The following is an 18,430-nucleotide window of genomic DNA, read 5'->3' as shown; positions in this document are numbered from 1 at the left end:
AAATGAGCGGATAATGAGCGGAATTTTGAAAGTTTTTTGGATACCGGCGGCACAATTTTTGTCCGAGCAAAAAGGACATACGCCTACAAGAGTCCCCTAATGATGAGCTTTCTTTTGTTTGTATAACATATGTGCAGGTACGCTCTATAACTTTTGATTGTATAGCCGGACAGAGAGACAGACAGAGAGACATATCCTTTTATATATAGACTAGCTGGAGTGCCCGGCGATGCCGAGGCTTTTTCGAGGGCATGTTGTTGTTGGAAGAGAGAGAGAGCGACTGGGGGGGAAGAGAGAGCGCGACTGGGGGGGAAGAGAGAGAGCGACTGGGGGGGAAGAGAGAGAGCGACTGGGGGGGAAGAGAGAGAATGACTTGGGGGGAAGAGAGAGAGCGACTGGGGGGGAAGAGAGAAAGCGAGAAAGAGGGGGGAGGGAGGGGGAGAGGGGGACAGGGAGGGGGGAGAGGGGGAGAGGGAGGAGGGAGGGAGGGGGAGGGGGGAGAGGGGGGGAGGGAGGGAGGGGGGGGAGGAGAGGGGGGGAGGGAGGGAGGGGGGGGAGGAGAGGGAGGGGGAGGGGAGAGGGAGGGGGGGAGGGAGGGAGGGGGGGGAGGGAGGGAGGGGGGGGAGGGAGGCGGAGAGGGGGGGGGAGGGAGGGAGGCGGAGAGGGGGGGAGAGGGAGGGGGGAGGGGGGAGAGGGGAGGGAGGGGATGGGGGAGAGGGAGGGGAGGGGGGAGAGGGAGGGGAGGGGGGAGAGGGAGGGAGGGGGGAGGGAGGGGGAGGGGGTGGAGTGGGGGGGAGGGGGTGAGGGAGCGAGGGGGAGGGGGGTAAGGGAGAGGGGGAGGGAGGGAAGGGGGGGAGGGGGAGGTGGAGCAGGGAGGAGGGAGGGAGGGAAGGGGGGGAGGGGGAGGTGGAGCAGGGAGGAGGGAGGGAGGGGGAGAGAGGGGGGAGAGGGAGGGGGAGAGAGGGCGGAGAGGGAGGGGGGAGAGGGGGAGGGGGAGGTGGGGGGGAGGGGGCTGAGGGAGGGGGTGAGGGATGGGGGGAGGAGGAGGGGGAGGGGAGGGGAGGAGGGGTAAGGGGAGAGAGGGAGGGGGGCCTGAGATGGCCGATTGCGGCTGGCCGGGCCCGGTTGCCTTGGTAACCCTCCTCCCCTCTCCGCCTCCCAATCTCTGGGCCTGAGCGGCCGATTGCGGCTGGCGAGCCCGGTTGCCGGGGTAACCCTCTCTGCTCCCCCTCCCCTCCCGAGCCCCGGTTGCCTTGGTAACCCTCCTCCCCTCTCCGCCTCCCGATCTCCGGGCCTGGGCCTGAGCGGCCGATTGCGGCTGGCGAGCCCGGTTGCCGGGGTAACCCTCTCCGCTCCCCCTCCCCTCCCGAGCCCCAGTTGCCTTGGTAGCCCTCCTCCCCTCTCCGCCTCCCGATCTCGTGGGGTGGGGGGGGAAGGGGGGGATTGTGGGGGGTGTGGTGGGGGGGAAGGGGGTGTGGGGGGGAAGGGGGTTGGGGGGGTAGTGGGGGTGGGGGGGAAGGGTGGAAAGGGAGGGGGGAGAGGGAGGGGAGGGGGGTAAATGACGGGGGGGAAGGGGGGGAAAGGGAGGGAGGAAGGGAGGGGGGAAAAGGGAGGTGGGGTGAAAGGGAGCAGGGGGAGCAAGGGGTGGGGAAACATGAAACTTAAAGTACTTATAAAACATTTTTGGTAAATCTTTCTATAACATACACTTTACAACCTCACCAATCTTTTTATTAAAAAAGGGGTGCTCACCTCTCAGTGTGTTGTATCACAAACAATGGCCGCCGCTTGCTTTTCAGTTGGAAAGATTAGGCCCCGCCCACACAGTCGATTGTCTGTCTCGGTCACCAGCACCCAATTTGGAGCACAGAAGCCGCACCCACTCTATGTTCCTGTACTAAGATGGCTGCGCATGCACTCTGTTACACACTGAATCAAAATGGCGTCGCACTGAAACTTTTTGCCCTCCTTGACAAAGATGGCTGCCGTTAACCTGGGGCTGTCAGCAGAAGAAATTTCCTCAGCTGCAAACACAGGATCTTCAGATTATTATTTGGGGCTTGCGACCTACCCCAGTTGCTTATGAAGCCTCCCCATCTAATGACCCCGGGAATGGAGCTGAGGCATTACACCGGGAGAGGCAGAGGGGAGAGCTCTGCCAGTGTTTGTCTCTGTCTAGGCCGGGAGCCTGGGTCTAGAGTTACACTGCTGGCAGTTGGAGAAGCCTAGGCCCCGGGCCTGGAAAAATGGTGAAAGGTAGGAGAATTATAAAGGTTAGAGAAAAGATTTACAAATTAACTAACTTTTTTTAAAAACAATTTGTGTTTTAAAAGCAACTTTTTTTTTGCTGGAAATGTAGATTTGAAAAGAAACATGCAGAAAGCGGGAAAAATAAATGAAAAGTTTGGAATCAAGATGGCAGCGACTCACCTCGGTTCAGAACGATAAGGCCCGCCCACACACGCGGTGTGGGTCGACCGTCAGGTCACCGAAGCGTAGCATTGGTCAATTGTCCCGTCACTCGACTGTAGGAGGGCCCGCCCGCACGCGCCAGGAACCTGGCGTACGATTGGTCAACCTCGACGTCACTCTATCGCTAATGAGCGGATAATGAGATGCTAATGAGCGGAATTTTGAACGTTTTTTGGATACCGCGGGCGCAATATTTGTCCGGCCGAAACGTAAATACGCTTACGACCGTTTTGGAATGGTAAGCTTTCTTTTGATGTAACGCACGTGTAGGTACGCTCTATAACTTTCGAGTGCATAGCCGGACAGATGCACACCGAAGGACAGACAGACAGACAGACAGATCGATCCGTTTATATATATATATAGATAGATAGACTAGCTGAAGTGCCCGGCGGTGCCGAGGCTTTTTCGAGGGCATGTTGTTGTTGGAAGAGAGAGAGAGAGCGACTGGGGGGAAGAGAGAGAGCGACTGGGGGGAAGAGAGAGAGCGACTGGGGGGAAGAGAGAGAGCGACTGGGGGGAAGAGAGAGAGCGACTGGGGGGAAGAGAGAGAGCGACTGGGGGGAAGAGAGAGAGCGACTGGGGGGAAGAGAGAGAGCGACTGGGGGGAAGAGAGAGGGGAGGGGAGGAGGAGGGGAGGGGAGGGCGGGGGGGAGGGGAGGGAGGGCGGGGGAGAGGGGCGGGGGGGTGGGGAGGGCGGGGGAGAGGGGCGGGGGGGTGGGGAGGGCGGGGGAGAGGGGAGGGGAGGGCGGGGTGGGTGGGGGGAGGGGGGAGGGAAGGGAGAGGCGGTGGGAGGGAGGGGAGGAGGAGGAGAGAGGAGGGGAGGGAGGGGGGAGGGGAGAGGAGGGGGGAGGGGAGGGGAGGGTGGGGGGGAGGGTAGGGAGGAGGGGAGCGGAGGGCGGGTGGGAGGGGAGGGCTGGGGGGAGGGGAGGGGAAGGCGGGGGGGAGGGGAGGGGAAGGCGGGGGGGAGGGTGGGGGAGGGAGGAGGGGAGGGAGGGGCGGGGGGAGGGAGGAGGAGAGAGGAGGGGAGGGAGCAGGAGAGAGGAGGGGGGGAGGGAGGGAGGAGGAGAGAGGAGGGGGGGAGGAGGGGGGGAGGAGGAGAGAGGCGGGGGGGAGGAGGGAGGAGGAGAGAGGAGCGGGGGGAGAGGAGGGAGGAGGGGAGGGGAAGGGGGAGAGTCCCCGAGCCCCCTGATCCCCGTCCCCCCAAACTCCCGAGCCCCCTGATCCCCACCCCCCGAACTCCCGAGGTTGGCCCCCCCGAGACTCTCTCTCCCACCTCCCCCACACCCCCCAACCAAGCACCAAACTCCGGAGGCGCGATTTTCCGAGCACCGGCCTCCCGAGCTGGCTTCAAGATTGCGGCTGTGCGAGACGGCCGGTGGGCCCGGTTGCCAGGGTAACCCTTGACGCTCACCAAGCCCCGCCCCCCCGGCCGAGCCAGAGAGAGAGACGCCGCGTCTCAGCTGCTCCTGCTGCGCGCGCACGCTTTAGTAAGGTAGCGGTGCTGGGCTGAGGCCCGCCCCTCCAGCCTTCGAGTGGGGCCGGGAGGTGCCTAGCTAGGGCATAGGTGCGGAGTAGAGGCCGAGGCTTCGAGGCCTACCTGGAAAAACGGGGAAAGGTAGGAAAATTAATGAGATTAGGTAAGTTAATTACTTTCTAAATCATTTTTTTTAAAAACAGTATGTGTTTTAAAAGCAACGTTTTTTTTAAAGACGCAGAAAGCGGGAAAAAGAAAGGAAAAGTTTGGAATCAAGATGGCGGCGACTCACCTCGGTTCAGAACGACGGCGGCACACGCCAGCAACCCGGCGTACGATTGGTCGAGCTCGAGGTCACTCTGTCGCTAATGAGCGGATAATGAGATGCTAATGAGCGGAATGTTAAGGTTTTTCGGATACCGCGGGCGCGATTTTAGCCCGGCCGAAAAGTAAATATGCTTAAAACCGTTTTGGAAAGGTAAGCTTTCTTTCGACGTAACGCACGCGTAGGTACGCCCTGTAACTTTCGAGCGCATAGCCGCCCAGACGCGCACCTGCAGACAGACAGAAGGACAGACAGAAGGACCGATTTATATATATAGATATAGATTTTGTCAATGTTTTTGCCTTTTTGTTCAGTTTATCCAAGATTCCACTCTGTAGAATATCAAGATGTTTGTTTCTCAATTGTACAGCAATCTTAAAGGCACCTGGATAGCATGCTGCTCCAGCAGACCCAAGAAAAAGTGTGAGTCACCTTGCGTGGAGGAACCCAGGTAAACAGCCCAGTAACAGAGATAATCATTACAATGTGAAGGGAAGGGAGAATTGAACCTCTTTGTGTGTGTGTGCATACTTCAGAATTCATGCAGTATCCTGAACATCCTCACCCTTTAATATATTTTGCCATTCTGCAGTATTTTCATCCATCCACATAACTTCACTGATAGCTGCAGTTGTACAGGGCCTTGGTGAGACCACACCTTGAGTATTGTGTGCAGTTTTGGTCATCTTATCTGAGGAAGGATGTGCTTGCCATGGAGGGAGTGCAGCGAAGATTCACCAGACTGATACCTGGGATGGCAGGAATGACGTATGAGGAGAGATTGGGTCGATTGGGCTTATACTCGCTGGAGTTTAGAAGAATGAGAGGGGATCTCATTGAAACTTATAAAATTCTAACAGGACTAGACAGACTAGATGCAGGAAGGATGTTCCCGGTGGCGGGGGGAGTCCAGAACCAGGGGTCACAGTCTAAGGATAAGGGGTAAGCCATTTAGGACAGAGATGAGGAGGAATTTCTTCACCCAGAGAGTGGTGAACCTGTGGAATTCTCTACCACAGAAGACAGTTGAGGCCAATTCATTAAATATATTCAAGAAGGAGTTAGATATATTTCTTAAGGCTAAGGGGATCAAGGGATATGGGGAGAAAGCAGGGACAGGGTACTGAATTTAGATGATCAGCCATGATCGCATTAAATGGCGGAGCAGGCTCGAGGGGCCGAATGGCCTACTCCTTTGTTTCTATGATATCATAAAAGCCAAATACGGCGGATGCTGGAAATCTGAAATGAAAGCATGAAATGCTGGAAGCACTCAGCAGGTCAGGCAACATCTGTGGAGAGAGAAGCCGAATTAACAGAGTGAACAAATCAGAGTGCTGATGAAAGGAACATAGGAACAGGAGAAGGCCATTGAGCCCCTCGAGCCTGTTCCACCAGTCAATGAGATCGTGGCTGGTCTGCGACCGAACTCCATATACCCGCCTTTGCCCCATATCCCTTAATACCACTGGTTAACAAAAATCTATCTATCTCTGATTTTAAAATTAACAATTGATCTAGCATCAATTGCCACTTGCTGAAGAGAGTTCCAATCTTCTACCATCCCTTTGTGTGTAGAAGTGTTTCCTAATTTCACTCCTGAAAGGTCTGGCTCTAATTTTTAGACTTGCCCCCAGTCCTAGAATCCCCAACCAGCGGAAATAGTTTCTCTCTATCTACCGTACCTGTTCCCCTTAATATCTTGAAAACTTCGAACAGCTCACCCCTAAACCTACTAAATTCTCAGGAAGGCAACCCTAACTTGTGTAATCTCTCCTCGTAATTTAATCCTTGGAGTCCAGGAGAAAGGTCTTCGACCTGAAACGTTGATTCTGTTTCTCTCTCCACAGCTGCTGCCTGACCTGCTGAGTGTTTCCAGCATTCTCTGTTTTTGTTTGATTTTATATATTGGGCCTGATTTAGCGATTGGGAGATTCCCGCTTGTCAAAAAACCTAGGCGTTTACCTGGCGGTCCGGGAGATACGGAGGCTCGCGATCCTGGGCCTCTCCTGGTAGAAACGCGCAGAGGCCCACGTATCCCGGGAGGGGGGCAGGCGGTTCGCAAGCGCCCCCGGGATCACGTGGGCCGGCCCAACCAAAGAAGGGAATCCCCATTCATAGTTATGGGGATTCCGTACTTACGAAACTGTCATAAGTATGAATGGGGATGACTTAAAAAATACACGAACACATGAGATAGATTTTTATAAAATTACACATGTAAAATTAATTAAAATGCCATTTAATTCAATATTTTAAACAAAAATTTAATATTTTGAAATAAAATTGTGTATGTTTTAACGGGGCTAAAAATAAACTTGCCTTATTGGACAGGGTTTTTAATGTATAGGTGAGTGATAACATTTTATTTTTCTATTTTTTAAAACTCTTGTGCTGGTGAAAGCCGGCCTTACGCAGGCCTAAGAATCCCACGGGCATTCAGCGGGTGGAAGTTGGGCAAATAGCGCAGCTCTCCGCCCGTGGAGGCCCGTCTCCCGGGGATGCGGAGGATCAGTCAAGAGGATTCTTGACAGACCGCAAACGCCGGGTTTTAGCGCGTGCGCTTCGCGCGCCGACACCCGGAACTTGCGCGGCCCCTGCGGGCGCGGGCGCACCTCGTAGACATCCTTCGGGGTCGCAAAAATACGGCCCAACATCTGTTTATATTTCATGTGCGTCTTGCGTCGTCCATAGATGATGATCACCGTGCGCAAACTGCAAATTGTGGAGCCGAGTGGAGTTATTGATCATTTGAGAGATTTATCCAACGATTGCTTAACGACCTTAATTGGTGCCTTAATTGATAGAATAGAAACATAGAAAAATAGGAGAGGAGTCGGCCAATTGGCCTTTCGAGCCTGCTCCGCCATTCAATATGATCATGGCTGATCCTCTATCTCATTACCACATTCCCGCTCTCTCCCCATACCCCTTGATGCCTTTTGTGTCTAGAAATCTGTCTATCTCCTTCTTAAATACATTCAGTGACTTGGCCTCCACAGTCTTCTGTGGTAGAGAATTCCACAGGTTCACCACCCTCTGAGTGAAGAAATTCCTCCTCATCTCAGTCCTAAATTTCCTACCCCGTAACCTGAGACTGTGACCCCTTGTTCTAGACCACCCCAGCCCAGGGGAAACATCCTCCCTGCATCCAGTTTGTCTAGCCCTGACAGAATTTTATACGTTTCAAATATTTGCTCGGAATCTATTCCACACGCCTACTATTCTACGAAACAAGCATGTCTTTTCAAGCTTAGAATGGCTGCTTCCAATTTGTAGTTAAATACGAGGGGATGAATCCTAGCATTTGATTAATATCATTAACAGCATTGCATACAGTGGAATAGCTCAGTGAATAATCAGCGGCCAGATCCGCACCGAATCATAGAAAAGGACAGCACAGAAGGAGGTCATTCGGCCCGTCGAGCCCGTGCCGGCTCTTTTGAAGAGTCCCACTCCCCCGTCCTTTCCCCGCAGCCCTGCATTTATTTGTTCCATCGGGTACTTCTCCAATTCCCTTTTGAAAGCCACGATTGAATCTGCCTCCACCACCCTTTCAGGCAGTGCATTTTAGATCCTGACCACTCGCTGCGTAAATAGTTGTTCCTCACGTCGCCTTTGGTTCTTTTGCCAAACACCTTAAATCTGTGTCCTCTGGTTATCGACCTTCAGCCATTGAAAATAGTTTCTCTTTATTTACTGTACCTAAACCCTTCATGATTTTAGACAGCTCTGTCAAATCTCCTCCTAGCCTTCACTGCTCCAAGGAGAACAACCCCAGCTTCTCCAGTCCATCCACGTAACTGTAATCCCTCATCCCTGAAACCATTCTAGTAAATCTCCTCTGTATCCTCTCCAAAGCCTTCACATCCTTCCTGAAGTGCGGAGCTCAGAATTGGACACAATACTCCGGTTGGGGCCGAATTTGTGTTTTACATGTGTTTAATTTTACAGGAGGAATTTCTTCACCCAGAGAGTGGTGAACCTGTGGAATTCTCTACCACAGAAGGCAGTTGAGGCCAATTCATTAAATATATTCAAAAAGGAGTTAGATATATTTCTTAAGGCTAAAGGGATCAAGGGATATGGGGAGAAGGCGGGACAGGGTTCTGAGTTTGGATGATCAGCCATGATCTCATTAAATGGTGGAGCAGGCTCGAGGGGCCGAATGGCCTACTCCTGCTCCTATCTTCTATGTTTTCTATGTTTTATGTTTAGCACAACATCCTTTCCCTTTCCCAGTTTTGATTCCGGCCATGTCTTTTTGATCATGTGCATTTGCTGTTTCTCCTTGAAATATGAATTACCCGACAGTTTACACGTTCAAATCTGTCACATGTAATGATTTGCTTAATTTGTCTGGATATTTTTGAATGTAATTCATCTCCTTCACATCTGTCCTGGGGCCACGTGACGGAGCAAATGTTGTAACATTGCAAGTATTCGCCTTCAAACGCTGTATGGCAATGGGTTAGAGAACTAGTACTCTGCACTGACCATCTATTCATACGCAGGACCCTGAGCGGCCTTTCGATATCGTGCTGCAGCAGTGTGCTGCGAGACAAGAGTGAATTGCAGGATGAAACTAAAACGGAGTAAGTCTTAACTTTGGAGCAGAAATATGTCATTTCCTTTCACCATTTCTCTCTTTCACCAGCTGGAAGGATCTTTAAGTCTTTTTATTTTTATTTATTCGTTCATGGGATGTGATAAGGTCAGCATTTATTGCCCATCCCTAATTGCCCTTGAGAAGGTGGTGGTGAGCCGCCTTCTTGAACCGCTGCAGTCCGTGTGATGAAGGTGCTCCCACAGTGCTGCTAGGGAGGGAGTTCCAGGATTTTGACCCAGTGATGATGAAGCAACAGCTGATATATCTCCAAGTCGGGATGGTGTGTGACTTGGAGGGGTACTTGGAGGTGGTGGTGTTCCCGTGCGCCTGCTGCCCTTGTCCTTCTAGGTGGTAGAGCATGTACAGCAGGCACCTCAAAGCACTGGAGAGGTACCACCAACGCTGCCTCCGCAAGATCCTGCAAATCCATTGGCAAGATAGGCGCCCCAACGTCGATGTTCTTGCTCAGGCCAACATCCCCAGCATCAAAGCTTTGACCACGCTCGATCAGCTCCGATGGACGGGTCACATTATCCGCATGCCCAATACGAGACTCCCAAAACTAGCGCTCTACTCAGAGCTCCGACACGGCAAGAGAACTCCAGGTGGGCAGAGGAAATGCTTCAAGGAAACCCTCAAAGCCTCCTTGAAAAAGTGCAACATTCCCACCGACACCTGGGAATCCCTGGTCCAAGACCGCACAAAGTGGAGGAGAAGTATCCAGGAAGGCGCCGAACACCTCGAGTCTCTTCGCCGGGAGCAAGCGGAAGCCAAGCGCAGGTAGCGCAAAGAGCGCACGTCAACCCAAGCACACCACCCACCCGCCCCTTCAACCAACATCTGCCCCACCTGTGACAAAGACTGTAGGTCCCGCATTGGACTCATCAGCCACCTGAGAACTCATTTTCAGTGTGGAAGAAAGTCATCCTCAGTTCCGAGGGACTGCCTAAGAAGAAGAAGGTGGTAGAGGTCGCGGGTTTGGGAGGTGCTGCCGAAGAAGCCTTGGCGAGTTTCCCTGCACTTCTACCAATAGTGCCGTGGGGCATTTACCGTCCACCCGACATGATAGACAGTTTAACAGCGCCTCAGAGAGTGAAGCACTCCCTCAGTACTGCACTGAAGGTTATGGGCTGAAGTCAGATCAGAGGCTGGGGATTCTGCGGTGAGTGTCTCACCTCCTGACTCCCCAAAGCCTTTCCACCATCTACAAGGCACAAGTCAGGAGTGTGATGGAATACTCTCCACTTGCCTGGATGAGTGCTGCTCCAACAACACAAGAAGCTCGACACGATCCAGGACAAAGCAGCCCGCTTGATTGTCACCCCATCCACACCTTAAACATTCACTCTCTCCACCACCAGTGCACCGTGGCTGCAGTGTGTACCATCTACAAGATGCACTGCAGCAACTCGCCAAGGCTTCTTCGGCAGCACCTCCCAAACCCGCGACCTCTTCCAACTAGAAGGACAAGGGCAGCAGGCGCACGGGAACACCACCACCTGCAAGTTGCCCTCCAAGTTATAAACCATCCTGACTTGGAAATATATCGGCCATTCCTTCATTGTCGCTAGGTCAAAATCCTAGAACTCCCTCCCTAACAGCATTGTGGGAGTACCTTCACTGCACAGACTGCAGCGGTTCAAGAAGGCTTCTCACCACCACCTTCTCATGGGCAATTAGAGTATGGGCAAAATATGCTAGCCTTGCCAGCGATGCCCACATCCCAGGAAGGAATAAAAAGAATTGATGTTCTCTAATTCTACACTCACCCACGAGCGGAAACTGTTTCTTCTCATTCTTCCTATCATACTCCTTCAGGTTGGGCCTATACTCATTGGAATTTAGAAGAATGAGAGGTGAATTTATTGAAACATATAAGATACTGAGGGGGCACGACAAGGTAGATGCAGAAAGGATGTTTCCCCTCGTGGGGGAATCTAGAACTCGGGGCCACAGTTTCAGAATAAAGGGTCGCCCTTTTAGAACTGAGATGAGGAGGAATTACTTCTCTCAGAGGGTCGTAAATCTGTGGAATTCTCTGCCCCAGAGAGCCGTGGAGGCTGGGTCATTAAATACATTTAAGGTGGAGAGAGACAGATTTTTACAAGATAAGGGAGTGAAGGGTTATGGGGAGCGGGCAGGGAAGTGGCTTTGAGCCTAAGATCAGCCATGATCTTATTGAATGGCGGAGCAGGCTCGAGGGGCCAAGTGGCCTATTCCTGCTCCTATTTCTTATGTTCATTAAGTTCAGGTTTCCTCTCAGTCTTCTCTTTTCCAGAGAAAAGAGCACCGGTCTGCTCAATCTTTTCTGATAGGTGAGCCCTCTCAAATCTTGTAACATCCTTGTAAATGTTTTCTGCACTTTCTCGAGCGCTTCAATACCCTTTTTGTTGTATGGAGAACTCCAAGGGTGGTTTAACCAAGGTTCGATATAAATTTCACATTACCTCCTTGCTTTTGTGTTCTATTCCTTTAGAAATAGATCCTGGCCCTGTGTTTGGTCTTTTTATAGCCTTACCAATTGTGATGCCACTTTTAGCGATTTATGCATCTGTATTCCCAGATTACTTTCCTCCTCTATCCCATTTAGTTTTGTAACTTTTCAAGGAAGAAGTGGCCTCCTTATGGTCCCTACCAAAATGATCCACTTCACACTTCACTATATTGCATTTTTTACCACCCAATCCGCATGCCTGCTCATTTGGGTTGCCGCATTTCCGACATTATAACAGTGACTACACTTCAAAAGTACTTAATTGGCTGTAAATCACTTTGTGACGTCCTGGGGTCGTGAAAGGCGCTGTAAGGTATGCAAGTTTTTTTCTTTTATAGGCCAGTCAGCCAAATGTCGGTGGCGGGGAACTTCTAGAGATCATACACCTGGACAAAATTTAATAGCTCAACAATGCCCTCTCCCTCCATTAGAAGATTCCTTTTTAGTCCTGAATTGGCCCCATCCTGTTGGCTATCCTTTTACTCTTTTTATATGTTTATAAAAGACTTTAGTGTTCCCTGCTAATCTTTTCTTTTATACTCGCTGGCGTAAGAAAACTACTAGGCACTTGGTCTAAGCGTTAAACAAAGCTTTAATCAACTGTTTTACAACATGGAGGTCTGGTTGTGTCCTTCACTAGTTCCTGTTAAAGAATGTCCTGCGCATGCTGGGCCCGTGCCCGAGTATTTATACTCTCCCTGGACAGCGCCACCCGTAGGCCGCTCAGTATTAATTCATAAGTCTTTCTTTCATGAATGACTGATTCATGTCACTCGCTTTGCCCCTCTTATTTCCTTTTTCAGTTTTCCTCTACGCTCTATGTATTCTGCTTGATTCCGTACTGTTTTGCCAACATAACATTTATCATAAGCCTCCTTTATTCTGAAATGACCAGATGTGGTTTGCTTTCCAGGAACCACTGTGGCATCTTGCAGTCCTGCTGTAGCGGGAGGTCACCGAATGAACCAGGGTACGTGAAGTAAAGGTTTACATTTTATTTTGGGGTGCAGGTCTCTTTGCTCATTTCCGTACAACTTTTAAATTCTCCTCTTGCATTGGAGAGACTGGTCAATGACAACAACAACAACTTAGCTCCGAAACTCAAGAAGTAGAATCAGTTTGGGTGGAGCTAAGGAACAGCAAGGGGCAGAAAACATTGGTGGGAGGTGTTTATAGGCCCCCAAACAGTAGATGTAATGTAGGGCAGAGTATAAATCAGAAAATTACAGTTGCATGTAACAAGGGCAATGCAGTTGCCGTAAGAAAATTACTAGGCACTTGGTCTAAGCGTTAAACAAAGCTTTCTTCAACGGTTTTACAACATGGAGGTCTAGTTGTGTCCTTCACAAGTTCCTGTTAAGAATGCCCTGTGCAAGCTGGGCCCGTGCCCGAGAATTTATACTCTCCCTGGACAGCACCACCCGCATGCCGCTCAGTATTATTTCATAAGTCTTTCTTTCATGAATGACTGATTCATGTTAACAGTAATCATGGGGGACTTTAATCTGCATATAGACTGGGCAAACCAAATTTGCAGTAATAGTGTGGAGGACAAATTCATGGAATGTGTGCAAGATAGTTTCCTCGATCAGTATGATGAGGAACCACCTAGGGAACAGGCTATTTTAGATCAAGTATTGTGCAACAAGAAAGGGTTATTTAATAACCTTGTAGTAAAGGTGCCTTTAGGGAAGAGTGACCATAATATGATAGAATTTTATATTGAATTTGAAAATGATTTAGTAAATCCGAAACTAGCGTCTTAAATCTAAACAAAGCAAACTACGTAGGTATGAGGGCCGAATTGGCTAAGGTAGATTGGGAAACTACATTAAAAGGTATGACAGTCGACAATGGCTAGCATTTAAAGAATTAATACATTTACAACAAATATACATTCCTTTAAGGCACAAAAAACCCGCAGGAAAAGTGGCCCAACCGTGGCTGACAAGAGACGTTAAAGATAGTATTAGATCAAAGGAAGAGGCTTATAATGTTGCCACAAAGAGTAGTAAGCCTGAGGATTGGGAGGATTTTAGAATTCAGCAAAGGAGGACCAAGAAATTGATAAAGAAAGGGAAAATTGAATATGAGCGTAAACTAGCAAGAAACATAAAAACAGACTGTAAAAGCTTCTATAGGTATGTAAAAAAGAAAAGATTAGCGAAAGTAAATGTGGGTCCCTCACAGGCTAAGACAGGAGAAATTATAATGGGCAATAAGGAAATGGCAGAGAAATTAAACCAATACTTTGGGGGGAATTTTGCCGGTGCTCAGGGGGCGGGTTTGGAGGTGGGACTGCTGACAAAATTGCAAAGATTGACAGCGGGACCCGAACCCGCTGTCAACCCACCTCCATACAATCTTCCCAAGTGTCGGGTCCCCGATTTACACAGGGACCCGACACCTAGCAGTGGGAAGAGGATTGCAGGCACTTAACAGGTCAGGCAATTAAGAGGCTTTTTTCAATTTTGCCAAATCGACTGCGGGCTTCCCGACATCCGGCCACCACGCCAGGGTAAGTGTGGCATGCTGTGGGTCCACTGTAATGTTTCTTCATTGATGACAGCTGCAGAAGTGATGTGAAGGATCCAATGATACACTATTGAGTTTCAGAGGAAAGAAAATGTTGGGAAAATCATTTTTAATGTATTTAGACTATTCTTTAGGTAATAAGGTTTGAAGTGGTTTTGTAGTCCCACCTCATTGGGAGAACCTCTCTCACCAGTGGCAGATTGCTTCTGTAACCTCACCTGCAGCTACCATATGTTTAAACCTAAGGAAAGAGTGACTGGAGAGCCTGGGTACAAGGGCTCACCTTTGTACAGTGATTGGCAGTGTTTGCAGCACCTCAATGCTGTCAAACACTGAAAAATCATCTGTCAAATAAAATGAGCATGTCCCCTTTAAGAAAACCAGCAGATGACGCGTCATCAACTGACGTTATCTGGCACTGGCTTTCTCTTAATTGGCCGGAAAGCCCGCAGGGCAGGGCTTAACAAGGCCAATTGACACAAAATAGTGTCTGTGCGTCGGACGTCTTTGGGGACGGGATCGGAACCCGCAAGTCAGCTGACCCACTCCCAACTTGCACCAAAAAGTAAGATCGCGCCCTTTGGGCTGGATTTTCTCAGCCCCGAGGAGGCAGGTATGGAGGCGGGGCTGTCGGGAAAGTTGCAGAATTTGGGGGCGGGTGGCAAACCAGCCCCCAACCTGCTTCCGTGCCCTGTTGCCAGGAGGCAGGAAGCAGTCCAGCCCCGGGTCCCGTCTCCTTGGAGGCGGGAAGGGATTAAAGCCTATTAACTGCCTGTTAACAGGCAGTTAACTTGCAGGAAATAGGATTATCCCCATTTTTAATTCTGAAGTGCGGGCTTTCCGACCTGGGGGAACCCCGCCAGGGTGTAGGAGCTGAGTTGAGGTCGGAGGGGTCTGAAAGTGCGATGTAGAGGTGAGTGATGGGTGCAAGTGTGGAGTGGTAAGTATTTGAGGTGAGTGTAAAGTGTTAGAAAATGTTAACTTACCTTTGTTTCTGCCTACAGCCTTCAGTTGCTTTGGAGCCGGAGTCCCCGACATCTCCATTGTAGAGATCACAGTCTGGCTGTTGGATCCTCCGATCCAACAGTCATCTGATTTCTGCAAAGTAGAAAGGTTTGATGAGTCCTGAACATAAGGCCTCATCAAACTATACAGAATGTCAGTGTTTGAGAGCTTCACAGAGCTGTCAAACGATGAAATTTTTTCTTTCAAAAGTTCTTGACAGATGACACGTCATACAGTGACGTGCTCTGTCACTGACTTCTCCCTAATTGGCCTGCTGAGCCCGCCGGGCAGGCTTAACAAGGTCAATCAGTGGAAGATCCCGCTGGTTGGCTATAGGCTGATGGAGGCGGGACTAAAACCAGGCAAGCAGCAGTCCCGCCTCCAAAAGCTTTCCATTCAGAAAATCCAGCCCTTTAGGTCTCAAAATAGGGATTAGCCAAAAAACTGCCTGTTAACTACCTGGGAAGATGGCACGGAGACGGGTTGGGGGCGGGATGGGGACCCGCTCCCAGATTCTGCCATTTTCCCAGCTGTCCTGCCTCTATAACGCCTCCCCAGGGCTGGGAAAATCACCCCCTTTGAGTATATTCAAGGCCGAGATAGATAGATTTTTGGACTCTAGGGGAATCAAGGGATATGGAGATCGGGCAGTAAAGTGGAGTTGCGGTCGATGATCAGCCATGATCTTATTGAATGGCGGAGCAGGCTTGAGGCACCGAATGGCCGACTCCTCTTATTTCTTATGTTCTTATGTCACTGAAGTTGTACCAAACTGCTACAAAGACGTATCATGGACTGCAGCGGTTGTAGGAGGCGGCTCACCACCACCTTCTCTAAGGGCAGTTAGGGGTGGGCAATAAATGCTGGCCTTGCCAGCGACGGCCAAATCCCACAAACGAATTTAAAAAAAAATCCCACTTAACTTAAGGATTTAATCAAGTAAAACCATTCTATATATGGATTGTATAACCCTCATTTCGAATGGCTGACTTTGTTAAAGTTGCACGTTTAACGTCTGTGACTGCTTTTCAAAAGAAGCTGCTCCTCATAGTTCTTCACTGGAACCTGTGTTTGCTCTGAAGGCATTGCTGCTGTACCTGGATGGCATGCTGCCGAAATGGATTAAAGGGGAACATTGACGCCAGGTGAGTGGATACCAGTGCTGGAGGGTAATGTTAACGGGCTTACGCAGAAGGTTAAAATCCCACTGTGTGATATTATCGAAATGACTTTACTACGAAATTCTTCCCAGCAAAGACTATTCATTTTATCTCGAATAATACTTCCGTTAAAATTACAGAGGATTTCCGTATGATTTAAGTTGCTCACTATTAAAATTTGAACCATTAGATATCAACCTCTGATCATATTCAGTCGTGATGCTGGGCTATTTCTAACCTTTCCTGGTCTCAGATTTTTTTTAATTACTTTTATTATTTGACTTATTGCCACATTGATCCCATATGAATCACAGTTCACCTATCTTTATTTTGGGGTACTTTATGATGTCTTTCAACAAATGTTACTTATTTCAGGAATATAATTTCTACCCTTAATTTAGAAACAGAAAAATAGGAGCAGGAGTAGGCCATTCGGCCCTTCGAGCCTGCTCCGCCATTCAATGAGATCATGGCTGATCCTCTATCTCAATGCCATTTTCCCGCTCTCTCCCCATACCCCTTGATGCCTTTTGTGTCTAGAAATCTAACTATCTCCTTCTTAAATATATTCAGTGACTTGGCCTCCACAGCCTTCTGTGGTAGATAATTCCACAGGTTCACCACCCTCTGAGTGAAGAAATTTCTCCTTATCTGAGGAAGGATGTTCTTGCCATGGAGGGAGTGCAGCGAAGATTCACCAGACTGATACCTGGGATGGCAGGAATGACGTATGAGGAGAGATTGGGTCGATTGGGCTTATACTCGCTGGAGTTTAGAAGAATGAGAGGGGATCTCATTGAAACTTATAAAATTCTAACAGGACTAGACAGACTAGATGCAGGAAGGATGTTCCCGATGGCAGGGGAGTCCAGAACCAGGGGTCACATTCTAAAGATAAGAGGTAAGCCATTTAGGACTGAGATGAGGAGGAATTTCTTCACCCAGAGAGTGGTGAACCTGTGGAATTCTCTACCACAGAAGGCAGTGGAGGCCAATTCATTAAATATATTCAAGAAGGAGTTAGATATATTTCTTAAGGCTAAAGGAATCAAGGGATATGGGGAGAAGGCAGGGACAGGGTACTGAGTTTGGATGATCAGCCATGGTCTCATTGAATGGTGGAGCAGGCTCGAGGGGCCAAATGGCCTACTCCTGCTCCTATCTTCTATGTTTCTTTGTTTCCTCATCCCAGTCCTAAATGATGTACCCCATATCCTCAGACTGTGACCCCTGGTTCTAGACCCCCAGCCAGGGGAAACATCCTCCCCGCATCCAGTCTGTCTAGCCCTGTCAGAATTGGATACATTTCAATGAGATCCCCTCTCATTCTTCTAAACTCTATTGAATACAGGCCTAGTCGACCCAATCTCTCCCCATTTCTCAGCACTTAACTTGATTACATGCAGTTTTTGGTTCTGTTTGGAAATTTCCTTGCCCCCTTTTAGACATTTGCAATGTCCAACCATCCTCCCGTGAGTGTGGTAAGTCAGATGATGCACTGTTGTACAAAGATGAGTTTTGTACCGGGCAATGTATTATTCTGCTGCTAAGGAACACCGATGGAAGGGGGGTATCAAAATTACCCTCCGTGCGCTCGGACAAGTAAGGGAAAAGCAGTACAGTACTTTTAAAATGTGATGAGGGTCCCTGCCTCTACCACCCTTTCAGGCAGTGAGTTCCAGACCCTCACCACCCTCTGGGTGAAATGAGTTCTCCTCAACTCCCCTCTAATCCTTCCACCAATGACTTTAAATCTCTGCCCCTTGGTTATTGACCACTCTGCTAGGGGAAATAGGCCCTTCCTATCCACTCTTTCTAGGCCCCCTCATCATTTTATACACCTCAATTAAATCTCCCCTCAGCCTCCTCTGTTCCAAAGAAAACAAACACAGCCTATCCAATCTTTCCTCATAGCTAAAATTCCCCAGCCCAGGCAAGATCCTCGTAAATCTCCTCTGCACCCCCTCTAGTGCAATCACATCCTTCCTGTAATGTGGTGACCAGAACTGTACGCAGTATTCTAGCTGAGGCCTCGCTAGCGTTTGATGCAGTTTCACAAGAACATTGGCACGAGGGGCTGGTTTAACTGTGGCACAGCTTTGTTTCGTTGGCAAGTTCCCCAATAATAATTTGCGCAAGACAACCCCAAACATTAATCAACGTTGGTTCAGTGCTATTTGCTTTTTTGCACACAGCAATTATCGCGGGGTATGGCTGTCATGCTGTGACCGTGGATTGCGAAAGGACGAGCAGTCAAAGGGACACAATGAAATCAGGTGAGGGCCCCACTCCCCTGGCTGAGCGTTGCAGTTTTCTGTAGATGAACAGCAGGACTGGGAATTTAGTGATGTCT

General features: G+C 49.7%; 1 protein-coding gene across 1 annotated transcript in view; it reads left to right on the top strand.

Moving 5' to 3' along the window:
• Positions 1-18,430, top strand: part of LOC147109911 (uncharacterized) — a 78,033-nt gene that overhangs the window by 48,762 nt on the left and 10,841 nt on the right. Inside the window, exons 8-12 of the mRNA XM_086002422.1 lie at positions 4,645-4,725; positions 8,789-8,869; positions 12,291-12,347; positions 16,000-16,062; positions 18,273-18,353. Coding sequence (XP_085858548.1) covers positions 4,645-4,725; positions 8,789-8,869; positions 12,291-12,347; positions 16,000-16,062; positions 18,273-18,353 — 363 coding nt within the window. The remainder of the gene's footprint in view (positions 1-4,644; positions 4,726-8,788; positions 8,870-12,290; positions 12,348-15,999; positions 16,063-18,272; positions 18,354-18,430) is intronic.

This window comes from Somniosus microcephalus, chromosome 12, assembly GCF_052327205.1.
Source record: "Somniosus microcephalus isolate GS21.2 chromosome 12, FLI_Smic_1.0, whole genome shotgun sequence".
In the NCBI taxonomy this organism is placed as follows: domain Eukaryota; kingdom Metazoa; phylum Chordata; class Chondrichthyes; order Squaliformes; family Somniosidae; genus Somniosus; species Somniosus microcephalus.
This window is presented reverse-complemented; position numbering and strand designations above follow the sequence as displayed.